This window comes from Orbicella franksi, chromosome 6 (genome assembly GCF_964199315.1).
Source record: "Orbicella franksi chromosome 6, jaOrbFran1.1, whole genome shotgun sequence".
Taxonomy (NCBI): Eukaryota; Metazoa; Cnidaria; class Anthozoa; order Scleractinia; family Merulinidae; genus Orbicella; species Orbicella franksi.
In genome coordinates this window covers 24,290,712-24,301,770 of record NC_138150.1, presented here as the reverse complement: position 1 = coordinate 24,301,770, position 11,059 = coordinate 24,290,712, and the positions used below count along the sequence as shown (strand labels likewise).

General features: G+C 38.2%; 2 protein-coding genes across 2 annotated transcripts in view; both read left to right on the top strand.

Moving 5' to 3' along the window:
- LOC145488906 (uncharacterized) overlaps positions 1-11,059 on the top strand; it is a 122,243-nt gene that overhangs the window by 17,928 nt on the left and 93,256 nt on the right. The window lies entirely within an intron of this gene.
- Positions 4,553-9,735, top strand: LOC145490529 (desumoylating isopeptidase 1-like; the record flags this gene model as incomplete). Its single annotated transcript, XM_081469635.1, has 6 exons — positions 4,553-4,667; positions 4,968-4,989; positions 7,029-7,098; positions 8,067-8,176; positions 9,374-9,387; positions 9,566-9,735. Coding segments are annotated over 6 exons (462 nt in total), but the record flags the coding sequence as incomplete, so codon positions are not given.

Below are 11,059 nucleotides of genomic sequence, written 5' to 3'. Positions count from 1 at the left end.
CGGAACACTCCATGACATTAAACTTCGTACACCATATCGAAACGATACGAATTAGTGCTTAGTAGCCAAGCTTTGAAATGTGGAGAGGAGTCTGGGCATCACAACACTGAAGAGGACACCTATTTACTTTAGAGGAGTACTACGTACCATCAAGATCTTTGAACGACTACAGCAGGAGAAAAACTTCACACAGACGAGTAGTTGGATAATCCAATGGATAAATGTGGCTGTAAAAGTGATAGCATTCGCAGCTAAACTAGAAGAACTAATAATGATAATTATTTACAATGCTAATAATTTTATCAAAAAGGATCAACAGTGCATTATGATTCTCAAATATTAAATATTTTAACGCTAATTGGGCATATACTCATCTCTTCTGCAGTTAATGAGCTGTGTAACCAAAGGCATGTATTCCTCATCTGCCTCTTCAAAACTCTCCTTTCAAAAATCGACTCGAAAATCTCTTGGAACCGTATGTACGTATAAAATACTCTTGTGTTACCATAACAAACTAATAGATAACTGAGTACACATGTGTAATACCTCACTTGATGGTTCTTCCGGTGGTAACAAGAATCGCACGTGCGCTTGTGGATCAACAATGGTGCTGTCAGCCTTCTCCATGGGTAGGTCTGCTGAACTTTGTTCCTGTCCCTGCTCCTGGGGCGGTGAAGCATTTGCTACAAATTTCATGGCAGCTTGATGTTTCCCACGACAAATTCTAGAAATACCTGTGTTCATAGAATATGACATCATTTATTTGTAAGGCCAGATTTTCTCCGCTTTCTCGAACACCGACTGGTAATCGAGCTTATAATTCTTGAAAACAAATCAAGGTAGGAATTCGTACTTTAGCTGGATTCGAAGATAAAGAGACAAAGTAGTTTACCTGCTCCAACGGGGACAACAACATTCCATTTATTCTTGATTTCCTTTGACATTCGCAGGTTAACACCCCTCTCCCTCTTACCCATACGATTTCCATGGAGTGGATGCTGACATTTTATCGAGGCCTTGAACTTGACGCCTAACTGATCCCGGTGTTTTGGACAAATTGTGAAGTCACGGCCGCCTTCATCAAACAACCCCACGCGTGCAAGAATTAGTTCTTTCTCAGAAGAGACACTTGTTTGGGATACAGAGATTTGTCGAAGATGAGCACTTATATCTCTAGCAAGAGCTCAGAGGAAGAAGCTCGTTTCCTTGGGATGAAATATCGCAGTGAGAGTCACAGTGCGAGGCAAAGGAACAGGAAAGATTAGACATTGTTTTCACAACGTAAAGGTCACGAAGAAAATGACTTTGTTGTGCCAAGGTCCCACTTACAATCGCAGACAAAGTTGTTTACTTTTCAGTGTAGACGTAATTATTTGGCGCACGAAACATCACAGGTCATGTTTCGCTGAAGTTTTTAAACAATAAGTTCAAGAACCATTTCACAAAAATATATTTAATAACAGTCGTTAAGAAATGCTGTTAAAAAGAAAAAGGCAAGGTACTTTGAAATAAACAAGGCGAGGAAGTGCTTTATTTAAGCTGAAAATGGACAGTAACTATGAATATCAGTAATTTTCTGTCTCGGCTTATTGGAGTAATAGTTTTCTGAATTTTTTCAGGGAATGTCGGGTTAATTTCTTTTTTCCAAGTTCAGGGTCATGAAATTGTTCTTGAACTTACTATTCAAAAACCTCGGTGAAACATGAACTGGGATATTTCGTGACGCCAGATAATTATCTTTGCGCCAAAAAGTAAACAAAGCAAGAAACCTCGGCGCATCAGTGAAAATGTTTACAGTAGGAATAGTGATTTATTTCCCCTTTTCAATCAATATTTTTGCCCGTCAGAAACGCAAATGTTTTGGGGAAATGCTAACATTTTTTTTCGTTTTATGCTGTGATGTTCTCAAGTCTCTCAGTGAACGCGCAAACGATATAACGCACGTGAAAATTATCGCTCGGCTCATACACGTTATGTATGCGTAATAACACTGTGCGGTATTGAAAAATAATTTTTTCCTTGGGTAAGTCGGCCTTAATGTATATTTTTCTTTAATTATTATTTCCAGTGAATTTTAGAGGGGGTCGGTAAGGGGGGTAAGTAGGGGGTCAGTTGACCAGGGGTCAGTGTTTTGTCGTAGCCCCTCTATTACGCGTTGGGATGCCCAGACTCCTCTCCACATTTCAAAGCTTGGCTACTAAGCACTAATTCGTATCGTTTCGATATGGTGTACGAAGTTTAATGTCATGGAGTGTTCCGGCGAAGCGATAATGTTATCAAGAGAAAATCTCAAGTTTAAGAAGAGTGAATTAGGAAGACGAGAAGGTATAACAAGTGAAAATTTGTTATCTAAAGACTTTTAAATGCATTTGAAGGCTCGCAACAGCCGCTGTATCAGTGTTCTGAAACCACACTTGGTTGTCTTTGTTTTTATACCAATTAGAACTTCACTGGAACTTCAAACTTTATTGTCTTTACGTTGCTTTTCAATATTTGAGCTTCCATCTTGGGGTTATGGCTAATCTACGGGTGCGGTTTATGCAGGAACTTTTACGATGTCAGTCATTAAACTAAAATCTTGTGCAAGATGTGCAGGGTTTGAGCTCGATCTGCGAACAAAAAATTGCAGGTCCCAAATTTTTTTTTGATAATTCGTACAGACCAAAGGTGGAACTGAACCGTGGTATAGATATCTCTTTGGGAGGGACTTGGCCACAGGAGATATTTGGCCTCAAAATCACCATACTTTGCTATGCCATTTTACATGGGTAGTTATTAGCTTACATTGATTGACAGGTAATCAATCAAATTACATAAAACTCCCGTACATAACTCATGTAGGACTAATCTACACTCATGTATAGCCACAATTGAATTGGATGAATTGCTCAGGTTTAAGAGCCCCCTACTTTTACCCTCATTTAGTGTAGTATTTAAAGAAATTTATGTGAAAAAAGTTGGGGGGTGGTGTAGCTCCCCCCGGAAAATTGCAATTTTGAAACCGTTTTGGCTTTTTGAGTTATTGGGTATGCCCTTCAATCTGGCCAAGTTTCACTGAAATCGGTGAGATGGCATGTATCACCTCTGCCTGGTCCTCTGGTGGACATGCTCTTAAGTCTAGAAGTCGTTTTTCAATACAAGACGCTTGAGGGATTGGGAAGAAAATATGGAAAAATCCCCGTAAATTGATGAAACCAGAAATAACAATGATAAAACATCGAGAATCGTTGCAATAAGGCGTTTTCGTTTACTTTTTTTACTCGTGTAAATCAAGGTTAAAGTATAAGCAGTCTGAAATGTTTGATAATACGTATTTAAAAGTAGATAACAATGTATTTAACAGTAATAACAATATAGTCATTTTATCTTTATTTTTTCCCATATCGCTACAAAACAGTAAGGTATTGCAGTGGATGAATTGTAAGCTGCCTTAACAACTGGTCGGCGATCAATGATTGTCGCTGGTTTGGATTTTCCTTTTTCGCTTCTCTCTCATGGGGCGTGAATCGAATGAGCCTTCAAGAATAAAATTCGCGTAAATATACATCGGCAATGGAAGCGTTTGAAGGGAGGGTTTCACGGTTCGGCGCATGTCTCTAAATCACTTTTGTTCGCATCTTATCAATGTTATCGTTTTAAACCCCACTCAGATGTAGATCAGTAATCACATGCCATGGTTAGTCGATGAAGAATGGGGGATGACCAAAATTCTCAGAAGATTTCAGTGAATTTTACCGATGCTGTCGACCATTGAATTTAGTTCTGACCCGTACCATTTATTCTACGGTTGATGATTTTACAACTATTTGCACAGGAAATTAGGTAATTTGCTTACGATTGTTTCATAAACAATGAAAAACTGGGCCTGTTGCAAAAAGCATGCGCAGGCGAATAAAATAATATAGAAATGCGCCGAACCGTGAAACCATCCCTTAAAGGTCAACTGAAATATACACTGCAGTAAATATGCTTACAAGGCATTACATAATTTATTCTTGTGGGCCTGTAGAAAAATTGTGGTTTTACTGGTCCATTACATACCACAACGGCATCAAATAGGCATTTTTTAAACACGTTTTCTGTGTCTTGCAAATTTATATCCATTCTTTTCCCGGCAGAAATGTCTCAATTTCCCCAAGGGATTCGTTTCGTTCATTTCTAGGGCATTATATCCACCGGGGGAGGAGATGTAGCTGGGTGGATGGGTGTGTCATGGTGTGTTCGAAATATTCAGTGACTGGACTGGGGTGGGTGTTTTCTTTTGGGGGAGGGGGTGGGCAGGCAATGAAACAAAAAAAACCCTTTTTTTTAAGAGTCGTCGGTCTCTGCATCAATCTGTGCTATCTTCCAGACATATTAAATGCACAGTTGATCCTGAACAAGTTGAAATCAAAGCTTAGAAATGTAATACAGTGAAGGGTCAGTGAAGACAGCGACACGCTGGTTTTGATTGGTGAATAGTCTGCTTTCTCATTCCCAGGATCTTTTCTTCTTCGCTTTTTCCTCTTCTAGCACCAGTCCCCGACGGTTTTTCTCGAGTCAAAACAGATAAACAACGCAATTTGTCAGGGTATGCGAAGCTTTTTCAGTGGAGAAATTTCCGGTCAAATGGTATGTATATGATATTTCCAGGGGTTTAGCCAGGCAACTGTCTCCCCTTCTACTCGGTAAGTTTGTACAATGGGTTTTGAGAGAAGATTATGTATTCTTTATGCCGTTTTCTTACGGGGCTGTGTGACTCAGCAAATAGGTTAAATTTGTCATGACATATAAGCTAATAAAGCTTAAGCTTTATCAAAAGTGCCCGAAACCAATAAATTTAGAAGGATTAGAAGGTTATTAGGAAAGGTATGAAAATAGATGTCAATTTTTCAAAACAACTGGATCAATTACCAGCAGTTTAATGCCTAACACAACTTAAAACTAATTAAGCTAAAACTTGTGTCTTTATACATTTTCATTCCCAGGGAAGAGAATTGATGGAGTTTGGTATGTGCTTTTGCCATAAGCTTATTAAGTTTGATTTGTACCTGAATTTATTTTCCTTGGACATAAATGTGACCTATTTGTGTTCTTCCTTTGCATTATATTAAGTGTGCAGTAAATTTCTTGCGGTGTCACAGTGATTTAGATATCCCAGTGTTTTGGGTACCCCTGTACCCAAATCCCTAGTGTTTTGGGTACCCAAGACAAGACACTGAAAGCGTAAAACTGGTGAAATCATCCACAATTCTGCTCAAAACCCATTTATCTTCTTACGAAACTTTGTCTCAAATAATTACAGCATTCTTTTGCTTGATATAAACACAATACGTCTCTGAAAATAGTCGCAATACCCAACAGACTGTCTGATCCGAGTCCGCAGTTATAACGAAATACAAAACCGGATTCACGCGCCAAAGATTCTTGTATAAACATGCGCTTGGTGCCTAACGATAACCCTTGAAATGCACCTTATTTTAAACGAGAAAGGCGCTTTTTAAACTTCGGATAGTGCGGTGATTGAATTTAATCAATATGCGAACGAACACACTGAGATGTGGCCGTCGTGCGATATACAGGTCTCAGGCTGTGACTGACCTCTGTGTATGTTGCCAGTCAGAGATAAACTTTGTCTTAGACTTGTATGTTGCTCTTTCCTTGACCATCCCTCCTAGTAGATTTTGCTGGTGAACAGTTCTCTTTACCATTAAAGGAGTTTTTCGTTTCGGAGACAAAACCAAAATAAATCTAAATAACATAGACACGGCTAATCTTTGGATATAGGGAAACAAATAGAAGTTAAGGATACCCAAATCCCTAGTGATATGGGCATTCCCTTCCGAAGTGTTGGCTTGTAATCATTTCTTCAATCCAGGGTAGCCAAATCCACTGAGGATAAAAAGGGAAAGCAAACTTACCAAGAGGAAAGGCAATTTCAAGAGAGGAAAGGACGAGAGAAATGCCAAACTGTAGGGGATACCCAAATCCCTAGTGATATGGGTATCCCCTTCCAGAGAGTTTGTTTGTCCTCGTTTCTTTAATTCAGAGTAGCCAAATGAACCGAAGGTTAAAAGGAAAAGCACACTTACAAATACGAAAGGCATTCCATTGAGGAAAGGACTAGAGATGCTAAAATGTAAGGGACACCCAAATCCCTAGTGATATGGGTATCCTCTTCCAATATGTTTAGTTGTTATCGTTTCTTTAATTCAGGGGAGCCAAATTGACCAAAGATTAAAAGGAAAAGCAAACAAAAAGATGAAAGCTATTCCAATGAGGAAAGGACTAGAAATGCTAAAATGTTGGGGATAGAGTTTCACTACTATGTGAGCCAGCGAGCCATGCCAGTCACAGTGTGAGCAATGTGAGTCACAGGCAGACCCTTGGGGATACCCAAATCCCTAGTGATATGGGTATCCCCTTCCAATATGATTGGTTGTTGTTTCTTTAGTTCAAGGTAGCCAAATCGACCGAAGATAAAAGGGTTTGTTTTGCCTTTTAATCCTCGGTCGATTTGGCTACCTTGAACTAAAGAAATGATGACAAACAAACACTCTAGAAAGGGATACCCACATCACTAGGGATTTGGGCCCCTTACGTTTTAGCATTTCTAAGTCCTTTTGTCATTGGAATGACTTTTGTCTTTGTAAGTTAGCTTTGCCTTTTTATCTTTGGTCGATTTGGCTACCCTGAATTAAAGAAATGATAACAAGCAAGCATATTGGGAAGGGATACCCATATCACTAGGGATTTGGGTGTCCCACTTTCCCAGTGTTCAAAGGACTTAGTCTTGTCTACTATATTTGCATTTTTTATACATGTCTTCGAAGAACAAACTGCTTTAATGGCAAAATCTAATAGGAGGGATTCACTTGCCCCAGTCTTTGGTATTTAATGCTTTCAGTGTTTTGGGTACCCAAAACACTAGGGATTTGGGTATGAGGGTACCCAAAACACAGGGATACCCAAATCACTGTGACAGCAGCACTTTGTAAATAAGTCAAAGGGGACTGGGCCTTAATTTAAATTTGTTTTCCGAATTGTAGGCATACAGGTTTGGTTTGCTATGATAGAGAATTCTTTTATGGTGGTGATGGCATATCCAGTTGTTCTCCAGTAAGTGTTGTACACATGTAGACACACACTGTATTATAGGTTTATTTCTGTAGTGACTGGCTGTCAACTGAAGCATGCTGTAAGAGTTGGCCTCTATAAAACGTATCGGATCGTGTTAACTAAACTCGGTGTCTGCTGTTGAGTGTTGATAGATACCCGCGATCAATATCTTCTATGGACCCTTGATCAACACTTGATCAACAATCGATCGACATGTTGTTAACACTTAAGAGTGACACCAGATCAACATCTCGGTTGACAGTTGGTAGAGATTCAACTAATGTTTGATTAATACATATGAGTCAGTTGACATTCTGCTGACTATTGACCGACTGTTGATGGAGTGTTGATTGAGGGTCGACCGAGTATCGATTGGGATGTTGAGCGAGTGAGTGTCGATCGGGATGTTGATGGAGTGTCAATTGAGGGTCCAACGAAGGTATCGATTGAGGGTATTGACCCAACGGTGGATACGTTAAGTGCACATGATCCAACTTATCTAGGCCTTCCAAGGTGTAGGCTAGTTGCCATGTTACCAATTTGAAATTGGATCTGAGTACCAATGTTGCTCAGTGTTGCTATGGACCTTTTCAGCAAATTATACAGTGACCATTTTCAATTGAATTCTATTATGAGATGTTCCGGGGGCAAATTAGAATGTATTTGCCCCCTAAGCATCCCATAATAACTATTTGAAATAAGAATTCAAAATGGCTGCCATGTTGCTGAAAAGGACTCCACTATGAACATTTGCTTTGAATACCTTCAAACTTAGAAAGTTTGGCAGGCAGTTCTTTGCATATAGCCAAAAGATTTAAATTAATGTCTGATTAAGCTTAATTGGAATTTCCAGAGGGGTAGGGGGCCTTCCTTTCTGTGGAGGAGGTATGGACATTGCCTCATTTTCTTATAACTGATATTATTCTTCAATTAATGTTGTGTAATAATAATATTATTGATTTTTTGAGGGTGGGACAATTCTTGGTAGCCCAGACAAGGAGCTTGATCTTGGAGACACAGAGGTCACCCAAGATGTTTTTATGGATTTCTTAAGTGGAATTGAACAACAAAATTTCAGGTTTGTCACTAATTAGAAAACCCTAGGGGGGTACTCTGGATTTCATGTGACAAGGATGATCGAAGGATTTAATTGGGGCTTGAAATTTTTAATTTCGGGATTTTTTGGGGGGTAGGAAAATTTTGGCAAATATTTTTTTGAGTAGCTTGATTTAAGTAGGGATTTTTTTGGGTATTAAAAACAATGTGAGGATTCATGATAGTTCCCAGATGGTTTGATGGATAAATAAACACAAACATTCCATGACTAATGTTTCTATTTTTCATGTTATATCATTTAATGCTTTCTGGAAATTTTCATGCCTTGGAAATTTGGCATGGGATATTTTTGGGGTTATATTTTGGTCCAGGGATTTTTTTGGGTTTTGTTTGAAGCCTTAGGGATTTTTGGGGGTTTTGTTTGAAGCCCTAGGGATTTTTTTGGGTTTTGATTTTTGCCCCCATTCGATCACCCCTGTCACTTGAAATCAGGAGTACCCCCCTGGGACTAAAACTACCATTTAACAAATCATTCTCCTCCAAAAATAATATTCAGTGAATGTTATGTAATGGGATTTTAATTTGATATTAATTATTAATAATAGGTTATGGTAAGGTGCTGCAGTTGAATATTTTTACAGAAACTGTGCAGTATAAATTTTAATTATAATTACCATTTGATTTAATACATTTATTACAAAGTTATGTAAACTTGTTGTAAAGTAGCCGATTAAGAATAAGGTACTAACCCGGGGACGGGGGGGGGGGGAGGTACTGCCAGAAAAGGTGGGTGGGGGTGTGTGGCCCGCTTCCCTAAACCCTACCCTATTTGTGACCAAAATCTGCGATATTCCCTGCCCTATTTATGACCTGAACAAATATTCAATACCCTATTTATGACCTGACCATTAAATCAAAACCCCGTTTTAGACCTGCATTATAATAAGTTAGTTCAGACCAATGTTAAATTACCATAAACATAATTTGTGAAGCTTATAATAAGGGTTTTTGTTAATTTTCTTTTCGTTAATGATGAAAAAGTGGCTTCTTCTTTAAAAACATACCTGTATCAAGGCTAGAGTTCAAAAACCATACCCTATTTATGACCAAAAGGCTAAAATCGATACCCCATTTATGACCAAAAAAGGCTGAAAAACCATACCCTTTGGGGCTGCACATACCTACATAGCTAAAATGCCTTTGAATGGGGGGGGGGGAGGGGGCAGCATTTTACTTATTTTGAGGGAAGGGGGGACTAAAATTTGAATGATTGTGGTGAAGAAATATAAAATAATTTATATTTGTAATAAGTGCCACAATAACTTAAAGTTTGTAAAATACAAATATGTACTTAATTTATTTACGTACATAATTTGTTGTTGTTGTTCAATCCTAACGGTGACAATTTGCCACCTTTTTGAACATGACTGCAATAATATTTATAGCTTCTCTTCAGAAGTTGCCATGTTCTTGACAGGCAATAAGATACCTCAACATATTCAGGTATTACATGTAAATCCCTCAGAAGTTCTCAGCACATAAGCTTTTATTCGTACAGTATGTTTGCAGTAGTTTGGTGTTTGCCAGAAAGGTTTTACAGTGTGACTTCATGGACTGGGCCACTTTGAAAAGAGTTAACCAATCAGAATGTTATTCGAGAACAAAGGATTTAAAGCCATCTACAATGCATATGTATCAACCACTAACATTGAAGAATATGAACAATAGTTCTACACCAAAGTATTATTGGAAACCCACAAATAGTGTGAAGTGAAGCATACCTCTCAGGAATCTTTGCCATTTGTCGGTGGTTAGTTTGGAACCTAAATCTTGTTTACTTTTCAACAGTTTTGCTTTAGTTGTCTTAAAACAATTTTTCAAGCTAAATTTCTCGAGTGAAATTTATAATAGTACACCGACTGAAGGACTGAAATATTCTGTAGAGTGTACATAACAGTCAGAAGAGCAAATAGTATTTAATATGTATTCATATCAAACAACCCTTACTTGTTCTCAGCTTATGACTTAATTGTTAGTTTTCTTGAATTTGAAGGTGACCTGTCAAGTAGTCACATTCTAACATTTCAATAGCAATACATTTTTTTTTTAATTAATGTGTTCAACATTTGAAGGGTGGCTCAGTTTACCATGTATTTAGTTTTATTTCGTCTTAAGATTAATGCTATAAACCACTTCCTGCAAAAGCTACCTTTTGGATCTGAAGTATTTTGATCTGATTATATATATGTCCATAACCACAATGTTTTTATAAGCTAAGTGCTTAACTTCTTTTTTAGTTCCTTTGGTCAGATGATATGATGATGATGATAAGACCCATTATTGACTCCATATCAGTGAGACCATCTGGAGGGACATCAGTATCAGGCTCGGCAACATCGTCAAGAGGCCCAGAAACAATATCTGAACCAAGGGATACCCCTTCTGCACAGACTGGACTGGCACTTCAGCCTGATGGCTAGTAAGTACTGATACAGCACAGTGTAGTACTTAGTCACTGCAAAATTACAGTATTAAATAAATAGTCACTGCAAAATTTAAATCCAGTAATTGATGAAAATTAGATGCAGTTTGTTGCAAGCTGTCAAAAGGTGTTTGTAACAAACAATCTTAAGCTGTTACTGATTAGAGGGTCCCCTATACTTTTTTCGTGACGCGTGAATGGGCGTTTTTTCCTTTGCGTGAAGCGTGAATGAGGATTTTTTTTTCCGTGACTCATGAATCTATATTTTTGCGTCCTTGGGAAACTGGTTTTCGATTTTTTCGTGATCCGTGAAGAGTGCATTTACTTTCACGTGATTTGTGAACCATTGACTTTTGTGGGAATAATTTTTCACATTTTTGGGGATTTTAGCGTCAGAAAAGCTCGTAAACTACACCAAACTGG